Source organism: Echinops telfairi, unplaced genomic scaffold (assembly GCF_000313985.2).
Source record: "Echinops telfairi isolate 266 unplaced genomic scaffold, ASM31398v2 ScPeMD7_5592;HRSCAF=6446, whole genome shotgun sequence".
Classification (NCBI taxonomy): domain Eukaryota; kingdom Metazoa; phylum Chordata; class Mammalia; order Afrosoricida; family Tenrecidae; genus Echinops; species Echinops telfairi.
Window position 1 is genome coordinate 21703063 of NW_022109491.1, and position 17584 is coordinate 21720646.

Sequence of the window (17584 nt, forward strand, 5' to 3'; positions counted from 1 at the left end):
GGAGTGAAAAGCACTAGAAACACAAGATACATGGCCCTGTGCCCGATCATGGCCCGCTGCCTCATTGCCATAGCCTCCAGGATCAAAAACCAAAACCAGACCCCTGAGCCCCTGCAATATATATACACTGCCAGCGGGTGGTGACACAGCCCTAGTCATGGGGCACACACTCAGTTTTGGCCCTAGATACAAATGAGGCTCTCAGCTTAGGTCCCTGCCCACTTGTCTTAGTTTTGTTGTTGTTTACTATTTTATTGTAAGGGAAGGGACCCTGGTGATACAATGGTTATGGTTAGGCACTTGGCTGCTAACTGAAAGATCAATGGTTTAAACCCAATAGCAGCTTTGTGGAAGAAAGACCTGATGATTTGCTCCCATAAAGGTTACAGTCGGGGGTGGGGGTGGGGTGCGGTGGGGTGTGTGTGTGGGGTGTGGCGGGGTGATGATGTATATACAGCTCTTTTAAAAAAGCTATTTAACTATGGAAGTGTACAATTTGTGAATATTATATTAATAAACCTACTAAAAAAAAATAAACCAAGGTAGCCAAAGGTTACCATGGGTAAAGGAGGAAGGATTTCTGTTTAGGCGGCATTGAGCTTATGTTAACAGGGGTGGAGTAATTTGGAAAAGGAAATCAATAACGATTGTACAGCATGAAGAGTATAATCAATGGCACTGGATTATAGATGTAGAAGTTGTTGAATTGGCGAATGCTTTGTTGTGTATGTTTGCCACAATTAAAAAATAATTACACAAATAATAATAAGTACAAAGAAGAAGAAATTATTCTAAAATTGATTGTGGTAATGACTGTACAACTCTTCTTGATATAATTGAACTACTGAATTGTATGATATGTGGATGAAGTGCCATTAAAAATGAGTTTTTAAATCATTAAAAAAAATGATTACAGCCTAGGAAACCCTGTGGGGACAGTTCTATGAACCGACATGAAAGCACACAACAACACTTTATTATAATTCAAATATTAAAACAGCCTGACTAAAGAAAAGAGTGTGTGTGTTAAATATTCAATCAGGTACAATGAGGTCAATGTTTGAACAAAGGTTGAAAGACTGCAGAGGCACAGTAACTTCATATATCAGAGAGGGCTTCACAGATGAGACCGTATTTGAATGATGCCTTAAATGCTAAGGCAGAGGGAGGAGGGGGGAGGAACTCCAGGTTGGGGTCACCACGTACAAAGCCAGGGAAGCATAGAAGAGCTGGCCTGTCCAGGGGATGGCAAGGAGCTGGTGCTGTCAGAACAGAGGCATAGCTGGCTCTATTACCCAGAGGGAATGAGGGCAGAGGCCAGTGACATGCCCCAGCTGTGGTGTAATGTTTTTCAACTGGACTCCTTCCTCCTCATGGTGGGAATGCTCTTGACCTCTCCCCACCTGAACCTGAGTCCCGGAGGGAGCTGACCTGCCATCAGTGAGCTCTTCCCAGAACCCCTCTCACCGGTCCTGAAGCTCGACCTTCTCCAGATCCCCTTGGCTCTTCAGGTGAATTAACTCCTGGCTCTTCTCATGGGCTTCCTTCTCCAGCTCCTGGGTCTTGGCCAGTAGCAGCAGCAGCTGGGCAGGCTCATTCCCATCCAGTCTCCCAGACCCCTCTGACTCCCGAGACTGTGTTTCCAGAGTCAGGCGCAGGCAGCAGGTCAACAGGGACCCTGAGAGTCTCATGTGCTCAGCTTTGAGCTCTGTCAGATCCCTGAGGACAAGCAAGGGAAGGAGCAGACCCCAAAGGGGGCCAAGGAAGGGGATGTGGAGGTCAGGCCCAGTGAGCCCTGAGGAGCAGGTCTGGGAAAAATCATCTCAACCCAACAATTATTCATCCCCAAACCACCAGCTGCCACTGGTTGATTCTGACTCATGACAAGCCCATGTGTGTCAGAGTAGAGGCGGGCTCCACAGGGTTTTCAATAGCTGATTTATCAGAAGAAGATTGCCAGGCCTTTCCTCCAAGGCCCCTCAGTAGCTACCAACCTCCAACCTTTCAGTAAGCAACTGAGCATGACAGCCATTTATACTATCCAGGGACTCTCAGTTACCCACGCAATACCCAGAATAAAGCCAACATCCCTACATTCCTCCTTCTCCCATGTCTTCCCTCCAGTTCTCTCTTCTCACTGCCCCATGGGCCCCTCCTATAGTAGCCCACCCTAAGTCCAGAACCTTCTCTCTTCCCACTCCCACACTGACCTGTCAGTGGCCGACTTCATTTCTAGGAAGTGGCGTCGGAAGGTCACCACCTCTCTCCACAGGCTGAGAAGGCGACCATGTTCCCCTTGCAGGTAGCCCTTGAAGAACTGTGTGTTCAGAAACCTGGGTCACACCAGAGGGCAGAGGCCTATCTTTTTCAAAACAGGAGTCTTGGAATCCTCCTGATTATGGGTCAGGGGCCAGCTGCTTCCAGGAGATCATTATGAATGGCAGCTTACAGTCATGTTTTTGTTCAAGGATTCATTAAAGTTGGTGGTGAGAGCCAATGGGCCAGAAGACCTGGGAATAAGAATATGCTCTTCCCCTGAGCTAGATCACTGGAGAACATTTCTCCTCAAAGACCTCTGGAGAGCCCACCATTCACAAGTACTTGGCTGACCGCTCACGAATGCACTCGTGTTCTCATGCCCAAATGTTGCTAAGTTAACCTGTGTTTGCACTTACATTACTTTATGCAGTTTGTAAGCCAGAAAGCAACATAGGTGTGTGTAGAAGCCAGTTGCACAGGGTAGCTTTGGCTTGAAATAGCCAGTCAGCAAAGGTACACTCTTGATCACAGGAGGCATTTGAGACAGGTGCCATTAGAGGGTTGCCATAGTGGCTTCTAAGAGCCGCCACCACGTTTAGTGTTATGATGTCACATCACCTGGGCTATAAAACATTGTAAGTCAATGTGGGACTATTGTCTAAGTAAACCTTTAGGAAAGAAAACAGCTGAGACTGTGTATTAATTAGCAGAAGTCGTCAAATAATGTACTTGTGGTTACAGCACATGCAGACGAGGGGGCTTCAAGAAGTGTATGGAGTAATGCCATATCTTTTCATTCAATTGTTCCAAGAACTTTCTGAAATACACACGCGCACACACGCATCATGGGTGGCAGAGTTTGAAAGCACCAGCCCCTCCCTCTTCCATAAAGATGTGCTCCCTGGAAATCCTATGGGATCCTCCTCGAGGGCTTCTACGAGTCAGATTCAACTCAATATCACATAACAATAGTAATATGCGCTCATAACGTATATCTATGAGGGGCTTTAAGAAGCTGTGGAAGAATTAAATTGTTCCACAAACTTTAAGAATCCCCCTTATGTATGCACATAGCTGTATATATGTATACATATATATATGCACATACATACACAAGCACATCTACATTTATAAATATGGATAGGACAAAAAGACTAGAAAATGATATGCAACAAAATGCTATCATTAGTTACCTATGGATAGTTTTTATTTTATTCTTCCTACTTTCCTCTTTCAAAGTCTTTACAGTCACACATAGGAAACAGTTGCACATGCTTCAATCTATCCCTTTCAGAACCATGAGGGCTCCTGTGGCAGGAGGCTGAGATCTCAGAGGCCATATGGCAGAGCAGTACGGGAGTGAGGGCCACGCACTGCCATATGTATTCCCAGCTCTGCCATGTTTACAGGAGTGGCTTAAGGCAGTCACGTAAGCCTGAGTTTCCTCAACAGCAAGATAAAGATAGTAACTTAATCACCTCACAAGATCAAGGTAAAGATAAAATACCTAACAAATGACAGGAGCTAAGCACAGTGGCCAACACACACTAGCTGCTCAACAACTGGGAGTTAATACCGCTATTGTCATAGATTGATACTATGTGACATAACCTAGGTACATCACCGAGCATGATACCTGGCACAGACCAAAGGCTCAGGAAACATTATCTTCCTTTAAATAGGATCTAAAATATTCTCCATGTAGCCCTCCAGACCAGTCACCTATGCAGAAAGAGAGTTGTCAGAATGTCATGCCACCTGCTAGCAAGTCCTAAACGCGGCAGGTAAGTGCAGAACGGAATCGAGGGTCCAGGAGGCCAGAGCTGTCTGCATGGATTGTGGCCATTCGGTTTCCACATAAGCCCCGAAGTGAATCCCTTCCAGCACTGACCTGGGCGGCACCCCAAGGGCACAGTCCTCTTCTCACATTCGACCTCCTGTTCCTCTTACCTCCTGCTCCATCCGCCACTGGCTCTCCTTCCGCATTAGCTCATCTCGGGCTCGGCTCCAGTCCACTGCCAATTTTTCCACGTCTTCCCGAAGGGCTTTATTCGCCACGTCAGCTTTTTCCATGTGCAGCCGAAGCTGAGTGTTCACCTCTGTTAGACTCTCACACCTGCACTGGGGAGGGGTGGGTGCACATGCAAAATAAAAGATGGTCCAACCCTTGGACTTCTTGGAGTAAACTGACAATCGCTAGAATTTTCTATTGACAGGAATTAGAGGCCAACGTGGAAATCCACGGTTCTAATGCACATTAGCCCTCAGGAGAGAGATTTCCCATTAGCCTTGCCCATCCGCTGACCAATCACCCAGATCAGGAAATGTGGGGCTCCGTCACCTCTGTTGCTCGTCCTCCAATCGGATTAGCAGCTGTTCCAGGTTTGGCTCCTCCATGCTTTCCCATCGCTGAGGGATTGGTCCCTGGGCCAGACAGAGACAAGCTTTATTTACCTCTGACCAACTCCCTGATGGCCCTTCAATAGCAACCTAGTTTCTTTGTATTCTCTGTAAGCCACATTCTTCGTTTCTCAATCACTGCATTCCATTCTGAAAGCAAATCTACTGTACTTCTCCTTCCCCAAAGGACCCAATCACCCCCTTCTCAAAGATGGTATTTGGTACAGGATTTCCAGCCTAAGAATTGTGAGCAATCTCTTTCTTTGACTTCTACTGCACTAACTTTTGGATCTTAAAAAATTAATCTTCAGCTACAAAAGGAAGGCGACAGCATTTCCCTGAGAGCTGCTTTGTACGTGAAGTGACATACTTAGAAGGGGAAACCAACTAAACCCCTGGAATTTCCCCCCCAAAGCTACGTATTTCAATTTTTTTACAAGATGAGCTTATCACCTTCAAAGTACTCTCCATTACACTTTTGTCAAATCTGCGAGTCCATTCTTGGAAACATTTTCAAACTCATTTGTTTGGATGGCTGACAGCACCTCCCTCATGTTTTTCTTCATCTCTTCTAAGTTGTCAAATCACTGTCCTTTTATGTTCCTCTGCATTCCCAGAAAGGTGGGTGGGGCAAGAGAGGCATGCTGTTTTTTGCAAAAACTGTTGCACTGAGATGGCTGCATGAGCAGGTGCATTGTCGTGGTGACAAATCAGGCCTTTTTGTCGCACACTGTTAAGCAATCGTTTCAGAAGCTCTAAATAGAAGGCTGATGAACAGTCTGACCTGGAACAAATGCACTACGTACAAGTTGACATTTTCATCTGTTGGGGAAGTTGATGGATGTCCAGAATAAGGTTTGACCTCAATCAACATTTTGCCTTTTTTGAAATGAGAAAACCACTCGTACATTTGAGTTTTTCCCATAGCACTGTCCTTGTAAGCTGTGCTCAACATCACAACAGTTTCTGCAGCATTTTTCTCAAACTGGAAACAAAATTTCACATCTGTTCTCTTAAACTAGCCATCACAAAAAACGAGGTTCGGGTAGAATTGCTTTTATGAAAACATTCACTGTGACCAGAGAGGACCTTCCCAGGCAACACATTGGGTGCACTAACTCAGAGCGAGTTGCTCCATGCTCACCTAGCAGGGAAAAATGCTCCTCTCAGCAGAGCTTTATTCCGTCTTTTTTTTTTTTTTTTTGGGGGGGGCCCTCATATACAATAATGCATAAAGGTGCCTGACCTATACATAGAAGATACTCACCAAGTTTTGTTTTGTTTGTCCCTTTCCGAGGGGAATAGGAGAAAAAGCAGAGCGGAACTCAGAACAAAGAGAAAAACTGGGTTTTCAAAGCTAGTTCTACCCAGTCAACAGCAAAAATGAATCAATCCCTGGGTCACAAACATGTTTTTCAGATCCTCAAAGGAACACCTTTCTCTAAGATGGATAAACACTGACACCTGCTGGAGGAAACAAAACATTGCTTCCTTCTAATTCTACGCTTCTTGGAGTCCATGGGTGAGGCAAATGGCTGCTAACCAAAGGCTCCCAAGGAGCAGCTGGTGGTTTCAGGTGAAAGATGGGATTGCCACTCCCATAAAGAGTTAGTCTCGGAAACCCACAGGGGGAGTCCTACCCTGCCCCACAGGGCCGCCATCAGTCAGAATTGACTAATGGCAGTGAGTGAGTTTTAACCAAAAGGCTAGCAGTTCAAGCCCATCTACAGGGACCTCGGACAAAAGGCCTGCAGACAATACTTCAGAAAAACCAGCTTCTGAAAATCTGGAGCACAGTTAACTCAGACACACATTTGATGGCAACCCTTTTTTCTCGCCTGGCCCAATCTGTTTGCTTTTCCTGTGTGGGAGGAGGTCAGATGCTTGCAGGCATCCTCTCTGAGGGCGATCAGTTGCCAGACTGTAAGGGCCCCGCTCCCTGTTGTTAAGGACAATGGACAGGCCTGCAGTCATTTATTTGGTTCCTGTAGGTGGGGTATACACCCTACTGATAATGGGTCCTATGGAGATCCAGAGAACAGGTCAAACCAGCTCAGTTAAGCTGCCATCCTATATCTAGGATCCGCCCATCTTGTCACATGTATACCCCCAACCCCTCCTCTTCCTATTGTGTGTATGGCCCTAGACCACCCCCTTCCATTACTGTATAATCTACAGTGCAACACCTTCCTGTGACGTATGTCTATACCTGTAATTAGTGGGTTTGCACACCCACAAAGGTATATAAGCCTGGGTTAGCAATAGAGAGGGACCTCCCCCCCCCTGGCTCCTCTCTTGACCTCATTGGCTCCCCCTCTCCTCTCCTGTCCTCCTCCCCTGTTCCCTTTCCCCTTGTCATTCCCTTCCCCATCTCTCCACGTGAACCACCAAATGGGGCTGAGGTGAGCAATGCTACCATGAAATGTGTCTGACTCCATTATTTTAATATCTCTTTTATCTCTCATGCTCTCGATGACTTTAATATAATATTTATATATCTCAACCTGTACAATTGTGCCTATCGAACCCGTGATTAGTGGTGGGGGGCTGGCCACCCCCACCCCCAGTCCAACCGCATTCCTGGAGCTTCCTTGAGAGTAAAGGTCTTCAGAGAGTAAAGGTTGGATTCTGAGAGGCGAAGAATCGCTATGTCCAACGAAGAGAAACTGTGTGTGGTAAAGCTCTGAGATTGAAGGAGTGACTTCTATCCAACACCAACTTACCCAGTCCAAGCTGCCCCCTCAGAACCTAACTTCACTCACCCCAGTGGCTTCCAGCCGTTTCTCTAGCTCTTGGCACCAGTTCCGGTACTGTAGCACCTGTAGCAAATGGAGTAGGTGCGGGGTTATGGGCACAGTTGGCATAAACAGTCCAAATCAAAGAAACCCACCCCTATCTCCCTTTCCCCAGGAAATCGGGCAAACCTGTTGTGTAAAGGGAGAAAGTGGGTGATGATCATGGGGACAGGCCATCACACCTACGGCTTCTACTTGGGCATTTCATTGATATTTCTAAATGCCTCTTCTATAAGCTTTGGGTCCAGAATACTTGAATGAGGTCTTAAGCTTCAGACTGACCAGGGGAGCCCATCTGAACAACCTCTGAAGCCTCCTCATCTTTCGAAGGGACATAACAGGAGGGAGCTTCATAAAAGTTCATGGAAAAATGGAATGAAAAGGTAATGGAACTTTTAGCAGCCCCCCCATCCACAGGTCGTGGGGTAGTTGGGAGTACCAAAGGAGAGGCTACATAGGAAAGCTGGAAGGTCTGGAGTCCACACCTCACCAATCTCGGTTTGGCTTATTCCCAGCCCCTGGCTGTGCCGCCTATTCCCCACCCTGGCACCCTACTCCTCTCTTCCCTCCTCCCAACACAGGCAGCTGCCTCACCTTGGCCTGCAGCTTCCTCACGAGGGTTGCTTGCCTCTGCTGGGCCTCCTGGGAGCTCTTCAGCTTCCGCCAGGAGGCTGCCTGGTTCTCGGCCATCTGCTGCTGTAGTGCCAGCACTTGCTCCTCCAGCACCAGCTGCAGTGACTGGGGCTTCATGTTGTTCCACCCAGGGCCTCCTGTCTCCATGGGCCTCGGACAGGAAGGTCACCGCGGCTGTGCACGCCCAGTAGGCTCTCTAGCCATTGCGGTGCCACTCCGACCTCCTCTCGAGCTGGTGATTGAAGCACAGGAAAGAGTTGAAAGGACTACTGTCTTAATGTCTCAAATGGATTCAACAACAACTCAGTAAGTCTGGCAGAGCTAGGTTGGAGAAGGCGCACAGCCAGGTTGGAGAAGGTGCACAGCCTCCGTTACCACGGGACACCTCAGAACGCTTAAAGCACTCACACTCTCCCATCCAGGTCCTATGAATTGGGATTGGCTTGATGGCAATGGGTTTTTAGTTTCTGGTTAATCTCTAAGCAAGTCCTAGGTGAAGTCAATGGCTAACAAATGCGGCTGTTAACCAAAAGGCTGAAGACTCAAGTCCACACAGGCACTTCAGAAGAAAGGCCAGGGCACCGACTTCAGAAAAATCAGCTACTGAAAATCCTATGGGTACAGTGCTCCTCTGAGAACTTTGTGGGATCGCCATGAGTTGAAATAGCTTCGATGGCAATCGGTTTACTGGCAATCTCTAAGACACGGCTCTGATGAGCAGCATTTCTCAAATTTACTTGGTCATGAGACAAGCTCTGTCCTCAACCGAGCACTCCCGATTCACCAGTGCTTAGCACACACAGATTCACTGTGCTTAGCACAGTGCCACATAAACATTGGTCAAGTGGAGGCCGAACCTGTTCTTTGTCTAGCAGGGTAATGAGACACAAACAATCATGGTGCAACACGTATGTGCAAAAATCATACAGACATCACAGGATATGATGGGAACATGAAGGAAGAGCAAAAAAAAGTTCTCGGGGTACAATGGTGAAAGTCCTTGGCTGCTAACTAAAAGGTTGGAGGTTCAAACCTACCAGTCACTCAACGGGGGAAAGGTGTGGCAGTCTGCTGCCATAAAGACTAAAAAAACAACAACAAAAGACTAAAACCAAACCAAAGCTGCTACCATGGAGTCAATGGTGACTCATAGCAGTCCCATAGAACAGAGTAGAACTGCCCCATCGGGTGTCCAAGGCTGTAAATCTTTACGAAAGCAGATGGCTACATCTTTCTCCTGTGGAATGACTGGTGAGTTTGATTCGCCAATCTTATGGTTAGCAGCCAAACACTTAATCCGCTATGCCACCTGGTCTCCTATATCTCAAAAAGTGACTTGAAATTATAACAAACATGCCATGCTCATTTGAAAGGAACTCTTGTAACGCTGACTGTTAAGTGTTGGGACTACCAACTGAAAGGTCAGCAGTTCAAATCCACCAGTTCCCTCCAGAGAGAAAGATGAGAATATTTGTTCCCATAAATATTTACAGCTTTGGAAATCCTATGTAGGGTCACTCTCGATGATGATGTACAATGTAAAATGTTACTAAAAAGGGGAAGCGGAGTGAAGGACAGTTGCAAACTCTATAATATAAACCTAAAACTGTTAAAAAAAATAAGTTTTTTTTTGAAAATCATTTCAAGGGTTTATAATTGTTGCTAGGTGCCAGAGTTGATTCTTGACTCATAGTGACCCCGTGTAACAGAAAACTGCCTTGGGGGGGGGAATCTCTAGGTTATAATTTTACAAAGCAAATCACCAGGTCTTTCACCCTTTTTTAAACACATTATCAATCGATCACAAGGACCAACATAGAATCCTCTCTCAGGGGGAAGAACAATGGAAAAGTGGGTGAGGGGCGATGGAGGACAATATACAATATAAAAAAATAATTTATACCATATCAAGGGTTCGTGAGGGAGGGCGGGCAGGGGAAGAAATGGGGAGCTGATATCAAGGGGCTCAAGTGGGACAAGAATGCTTTGAAAATGACGATGGCAGCATATGTGCAAATGTGCCTGACACACTGGATGAATGTATGGATTGTGATAAGAGATGTAAGACCCCCAGTAAAAGTATTTAATTAAACAAACAAACAAACCACATTATCAGCTCCACCAGGGAATAGTCACTGGGTGCCACGGGGAAGATACATTTTCACATTCCCTCCAAAAGGGAAAAGGCCAGTAGCTGGTGAATGATTCACAGAGACAGAGTTGCATTCAAATGAGAGAATGGGAGTTGGTGTGCTTGTAAACTGTACTTCATAGATGTTGTGGAGGTTCGATTTCATGTCAACTTGAACCTGTGTGACAGTGTAGGGGTGGAGTCTAATGTGGCAACACCTCCTTGGGGCTGTGGCCTGTTTAATAAGAGAGATCATCAGAACTTCTCTCTCAGCTCCTTCCTTCACCTTCCCTGCTTGGCAGGATTCTGTGCCTGCCTCTAGGGTGGCCCCATGTGGACCACTGACCCTGAGAGCCATCCTAGGAACTGCTGGTGCCCTGACAAGTTCCCACTAACCTTGGGTCCACATGACTCTGCACCCACTGGCATGCGATCTCCCTCTTTCCCTTCCCACTTTACCTCTCTGTCTCATTGGTCTGCAGTTACAGGAGTAAGAGGGCATCGGCTAGCAGCAGACCATGGACTTGAGTTGGACTGGGCTGGGCTGCCTTCTTGATATAAATTTGCTTCTTGATACAAAGTTCCTTCTTATACATGTAGAAGTGTCACTTATGTCTCTCTAGGTAATACAGCTGTCATCATTACTGCAGGAACAGGGGAAAGATTCACTTCTTCTGTACATGACTATATCACATAACCACTCATGAAGTTCAACCCAGTATCTGCCAGAGTAATACTGAAATGAAAGAGAACTATTTGCAAATTTTGCTTGAATCCAATTGAGAAGGCCAAGAACCTTATTAAAGACCAGTAGTCACTTCTGCACACAGCTAAGAAATGATTTAAATGTGATATACATTATGTAGTTATTCTCCCCTCTTTCAAAATACTCCGAAGGAGTATTAAATAAAAGGTATTTGAAGTCAAAATAGAAGCAGCACCTAAACTTGGAGTAGAGGCATAAAGGTTACCAAGAAGGCAGCACAGACCAGTATTACTAAATATAATTTATCAATCCAAAGCAAAAAGGTTAAACGACAACAAAACCACTCACGATAATGACAGCTTATTCTCTGAGCAAATAAATTGTTTGTAGAAATAACTTATTTGTATGTTATCCCATTAAAAATATATCAGCATGTGGTTCCTTCTACAAATCTACTAGCATGTACTTCCTTACACAAATAAACTAGTATATTTCTTGGCTGATCTGAGAGTGTGTTAATACATGAGGTCTGTCTCTCCTATCGGAATGTGAATCCCACAAATGCAAAAACATTTTTTTATGGCCTGCTGTAAGCTCAGCTTCAACTATGGTGGCTGGTGCCTAGCAGGTGCTCATGGCCTAGCTGACTGCATGAATGCCTGAACAGAAGGGCATAAGGTAGTATGATCCCTAGCATCAGCCATGGCCTTGTAAAACACTGACAAATCTCAAAACTAAAAAACCAAATGCATTTCCATCAAGTCGATTCCAACTCACGGTAACTCTGTAGGACAGAGTGGAACTGCCCCTGTGGGTTTCAATCTTTAAATCAGCCTCATCCTTCTAAAAGGGAAAATAGAGGACTTTAACCTGGGGCTCTAGAACCAGAGGCTCTGGTTGTATGCATCTACAGTTAGTACAGCACTCAATGCTCTTTAGTGCAACCTGCACTAAAATGCTTTGCTCTAAAATGACTGTCTTCCCGCCCCCCCACCAAATAACAGATATGTGGATGAACTGAGCCAACGGACAGTGTAAGACACGAAATAACAACAATAATATATAATTGATCAAGGATTCATGAGGGTGGGAGTGTGGTGGAGGGAAGGGAACAAAGAGGAGCTGATACCAAAGGCTCAAGTAGAAAGAAAATGTTTTGGAAATGCTGAAATACAAGTGTGCTTACTACAAATGAATGATGGGTTGTCATAAGATTTTTAAGAGCCCCCCATAAGATGATTCATAAAAAAATAAATAAATGAAATGAAATGATTGCCTTCATTTTATAGTTAAGAAAACTGAGGCTCCAACAGAGGCAGAGCAAAGACTGAACTTCAATATTCTTCCAACCTCTTGCGTTCTCTCCATGACCTTCAACTGCCTCCTAAACACATGAGGTGAAAGCACAGCTCTGGGAGGGGCCGGGCAGTTGGTGGAAGGTGGTGTGACTGCGGGAACAACGCCGGGTTCCAGTAGGACCGAGGTTCTAGTCTCGGTTCTATCACAACATCGCCAATAAATTTGGCACCAGTTCTCTTTTTTTGAATTTCTTGGTAAAACATGAATCAGAACCCCAACCTCCGTGACCCATAGGGCTGAGGTAAAAAGTCACTCACTCAACACTGGAAAAAACCCAAAAGCACCTAAGGAAGTTATCACACAGTCTGGGAATAGTCGAGAATGCCCTTTCCAGCTCCACTCAGTACTTGTGGAACTCTAGGCAAATTAGCCCAATTTATGAGTGCCTCAATTTTTTCATATGAAAATGTTAAGATACATAAACCTGTCAACTCAACAGGATGGCTGGGACGCTGATGAGTATGGGCCATCACCCTTAATGCATTTTGCAGCACCTGGAACTTCTGTGGCTATTTAGTGAATATTAGTTATTACGCGGGAGTTTTCAAAAGTTGTGTGTGTGGGGGTGGTGGAATTAAAAGACAATGGGGGGGGGATAAGATAATAGAAACTTCCCACTAACTTTTAAAGGCCCGCCCACTATTATCTTCAGGCTCCAGTGCTACCTACCACTACTCGCTGCCATAGACCGTGAGTTTCCCAAAGGGAGCTTCAGGCTTTGTCCTGCGGATCCACTGGTGGTTTCAAACCACTAACTGCATTCAACAGCCAAGGTATAACCACTGCACCTGGGCTCCTCGAACACAGGCCCGGAGACAGAGTTATGACGCGACAAGGTCTAATACTCCAAAGAGCGCATGGTGCATAAAACAGACACGAAAAGTAACTCGAGGCAAGGAGTTCAGAAACCGAGAAGCGAGACTAGCTGCACCGAGAAGAAAGCAAAGGGCTCCCTGAGCAGGGTGCAGAAGAGCGCGCGTTCCACAGCGCGGGGTGCGCTGGCTGTGGGATTGGGCTTCCCCTCGGTTAACCAGCAAAACCGCAGCGGCGCCGGCAGCGAGATGCGCCCGAGCGCGCAGAGCCTCATCCGGACCATTCGTTTTTCGGTTCGGTTCGGTTTTCGGATTCTGGATGAGGACCGGGAAAGTTCCCTTTCCGGGTGGACTGGACCCCGGAGTGGTGGCGCCCGCCGGAAGCTAACGCAAGCCCCTGGGGAGTCCTGGGGCAGCTCCCAGCCCCTCGCTGGGCCCCGTTTCCCCCCGAGGTCACGGGAGTCCCCTGCGGGGCTGGGGTTCCCTGGGGAGCCCTCAGCGGGACGGCCTTTAAATCTCGGACCGTTAACCCGGGAACCTCCCGTCTGCCCGCCCTCCAGGCCACACCTCACCACGATCGGCTCGCGCGGACTCCCGGCGGCGAATCCCTCAGCTGAGGAGCGGCGAGACTCGGCCCGGGCCGGCTGGGGGCGGGGCCCACCGCCCCGCTGACCTCCAGGCCCCGCCCCCGGGCTCCCGCTCTTTCGTGGGCCCGCCCCGCGGCGTCGCGCGCCGCCGTCGCGCGCTGGCCGCCGGGCGGCCGGGTTCCGGGAGAGGCCCGGAAGGAGAGCGAGCACCTTTCAGTAAGAGCCGTCGGTGGGTGGCGCTTTAAAAAAAGACGATTGGACTAAATACAGATGAGTAGCTGTTATTACAGTGTTGTTAAATGTGGGGCAGAATGAGTATTTTAATAAACTCTGAGTTTTATTTTCAAATTAAAAAAAACACCGTAAGATCCGTCATCGGAGCTGGGGATTGTTAGGGTCTCTGGAGTCCGGTGTTTGGGAGCCGAAAAAACTTGCCCTCGGATGCCCATCTTTTGACTTGGGAGGCACACACTGCGCGTGCGTGTTTGGCTCTGGGCGCGCCTGCGCACCGCTCCACCCACGCCTCCCAGCCCCACCCACAACCAAGGCAAAGTAAAAGCTGCCGCGGCAGAGTGCCTTCCAGTTCCTAGAGCCCTTGTACACCTTTGGGGGAGCTGACAGCCCCATCATTTCCCCGTGGAGCCACTGTTGGGCTGGAACTGCCAACGTTGGGGTTAGCGGCCCAACACCTATCGTACTGCGCCATCAGGCTTACTCACAAACCAGCTTACGGCAATGACGCCTGCGTGGACAGAAGGCACCCCGTGCTGGGCTCGTGATAAAACCCGCAGGGCGACCCCTCGTAGGGTTGTCATCCTTTCAGACGCCCACCCTCCCTCCAGGCCACATGGACAGTATAGTGTTTTGCCTCTGTGCCTTTGCCTAGGCTGTTCATTTTGTCTGGATGTCCTACATCCCTCTAAGGCAGTGGTTCTCAACCTTCCTAATGCTGCGACCCTTTAATACAGTTCCTCATGTGGTGGTGACCCCCCAACCATAACCATAACATTATTTTCGTTGCTACTTCATCACTGTCGTTTTGCTACATTTATGAATCTGGTGACCCCAGTGAAAGGGTCGTTCGACCCCCAGCTTTAGAACCACTGCTCTAAGGAACCACAATTTGTCTATTCTGCTTTCTTTTGACATGTTTTGGAAAACAGTATCTGTATTTGTCTAGCGAAAGAATCAAGCCAGACTCATGGTTATCAAAAGCCAAAGTTAATGACACAAAATCCATTGCAAGCTATATAATATACTTTGAGACCACGAGGAGTCAGCTGAGGTTTCAGGCTTCCAAAACAGTATAGCACTAGTGGTCTAGAAGGGTGTTAAAACAATAGTATCTTTGTAAAGGGTAACTTATTTTGTCCTTCATTCATTCACTCATCCAGCAAACATGCCTCCCCCAAAACAAAACAAAACAAAACAAACAATACCCTGCCCGCCATCCAGTCCTGTAGGACAAAGTAGAACTGCCTCATGTGAGTTTCTGAGACAGTAAATCCTTAGAGGAGTCCTCAGCCTCATCTTTCTCCCTTTGAGGGCCTGGGAGTTTCAAACTTAAGACCTTGGGGTTAGTAGTCCGACTCATAACCCACTATACCACCAGGGCTCCTCACAGCAAACATTTAAGAATGCTTATTGTGCACTTGGATAATAATACAATCTAGTAATAGCAAGTTGGAAATTGCATCAAAGCATAATAAGATAGTGCCACTGGGCATTTTGACTGGGCCAGAGCAGAAAGTGGAGTCAGCTGGTGTGTGAAAGTGGGTCACACTGCGCCCAAGAGGTTTTCTAAGTGCTGACAGTACATCAGTCCACAAGTACCCTAAAAAGAGCCAGGAACCTTGGGACACAGAAGCAGGTGCCCATACGCAATCACTTGAATGGCTTGGGGCCTAAGAACCCTCTGGGGAAAGACTTAAGCCAGACACAATTAGCAAATAGGCATGTTCAGACTCGTCTGATGATTCAAGGTGGGAAGAAGGATTCCAGGGAGCCTGGATCAGAGGGAGAGACACTGAAGTGGAAAAAGAAAGAAAGAAAAAAGCAACTTGCCCCCCTTTAAGAGAGCCGGGCCTTTTCTGTTTAGACTCCAAATCCCATCGTTGAGAGCATACAAGAATATTCCATCCATCTCCCAGGGCTATAACATGCCTGGGTCCTACCTTGCTGGTAGTTCTTTTCTTCCTCTTAAAAGTTAGATATGTGAAATTTCACAGTGAGGTGCCCAGTCAACATCTCCAGCCCCTCTCCTCTTGAAGAAATAACCTAAAGTTGTTTTAAAGCTCATAGATCCCTTGTTTAGTCCTAGAATATCAGAGGGTGGTGAAGATTGTGTGGCATTATTATTTTTTTTAACAAAGCTTTGCCTTGTCTGTGAGTCCCTACCTCTCCTTAGGGAAGACTGGTCCCTACCTTCAACTGCTCAAGTCACGTGAAGAGTCGGAGAGTTGAATTCTACAAGGGCTTGAGGGATCAAATCCATCATCATTGCGGTTGGGGAGCCCAGTGGCTGGCGTTTGCCTCTTTTCTGGGATATCTTTTCTGAGACAAGCCTGCTGCTGCTTTGGTGGCTGACCCAGGAGGGTGCTGATATGGTGCAATTGCCCCATTTTCCCAGAACGCATCAGAGTATTTTTTGTTAGTCAGTGGTAGGCCAAGTGTGAGAGAGCCAGCATGGAGGCTATCCAGTGGAGATCCCAGGAGTAAGAAGCTAGGCTAATGGCCACTGATAATAGAGATGTGATGCAGGAGCAGATCCAAAGGAGGGAACCCTTGATGAACCCCTAAAAGCACCCCATAATGGATGGATAAAGACAGCTATAAACATCTCCCAGATCCAGACAGCACAAAACCACCTTATGACAAAAAGACTTCCCGCCCCTGTCCACATCTTTCATTTCATGTTAACATCTCGAGGGTCTGAAACGAGCGGCTAGCTGGGGATGGAAAAGGGGAAAATAAAGAAACCCACCCATCCCAAGGTTCCTCTCACTGCAAACTAATGATCCGAAGCAGAGCCCCAGAAGGACAGACTCTTGTCATAGATTGTGAACAACTTGCTATTATCCACCTGAGTTAACTCATTCATCACTAAAGAAAAACTGGTTGAGTATTTTACTATCTGCCAGCTCCTTGGCTGGACACTTGGAGAAGCCTAAAGGACAGGTACAGATGAACCCTGCTCAGAGCCTCTGTTTGCAGGCTCATGTGGGTGGCGGGCAAGGAAGCAAATAGCCTACACACATACAGTGTGTTAAGAGCTAGCCATAACACTTAACCAGGTGACTCACTCTAAGAGGTAATGGCATAGTAACTTGATTGTGAAGGATAAATCTAGTGAGCAGACAAAGGTGGGAAGTGCATTCCAGAGTGTGCAAAGGCACTGGGAAGTGCAAGAAATAAGCTGTTTTGGGATTTCCTTTGATCCATCAAAGGATGCTGCCGAAAATGTTTTGAGAATGATGAGGGCAATGAATGTACAAATGCGCTTTACACAATTGATGTGTGTATGGATTGTGATAAGACTTGTATGAGCCCCTAATAAAATGATTAAAAAGAAAAAAGGATGCTGCCATGTGGGACTGTAGGACTCCTCTTGGGCCCCTCCATCGGCTGGGTGTTTCCCCCTGGTTTTGACCCTGCCACCACGCCACCACAGCAGGTCTGGTTTTAGCTCTACTCCTAGCCAAGTTGGGCTGTGACTACTACACTGTACCCAAGTTCCTGAAACTAGTGGCGCCTTTTCACTTCCATTCAGGACTTGGGCATTTGGGCTCCCACAGAACAAGTTCCTATCCTTCTTCAGAAAATGGGCCATTAATAATATTCCAACCAAAGAATTTACCTGCTGCCCCAGGTAGTACAGCTACTAAATGTTAAGATTTTTTTTT

The 17584-nt window shown here is 46.9% G+C and overlaps 1 protein-coding gene across 1 annotated transcript; it reads right to left on the minus strand.

Moving 5' to 3' along the window:
• Positions 1-2050: 2050 nt before the first annotated feature.
• On the minus strand, positions 2051-13741 carry LOC123522285 (centrosome-associated protein CEP250-like). Its single transcript, XM_045295208.1, has 6 exons — positions 13668-13741; positions 8049-8319; positions 7422-7478; positions 4601-4683; positions 4210-4375; positions 2051-2317 (listed from the first exon to the last, which is right to left on the minus strand). Exons 2-6 carry the CDS (start codon positions 8232-8234, stop codon positions 2171-2173), a joined length of 639 nt encoding a protein of 212 aa, XP_045151143.1. The 5' UTR covers positions 8235-8319; positions 13668-13741; the 3' UTR covers positions 2051-2170.
• Positions 13742-17584: the final 3843 nt, after the last annotated feature.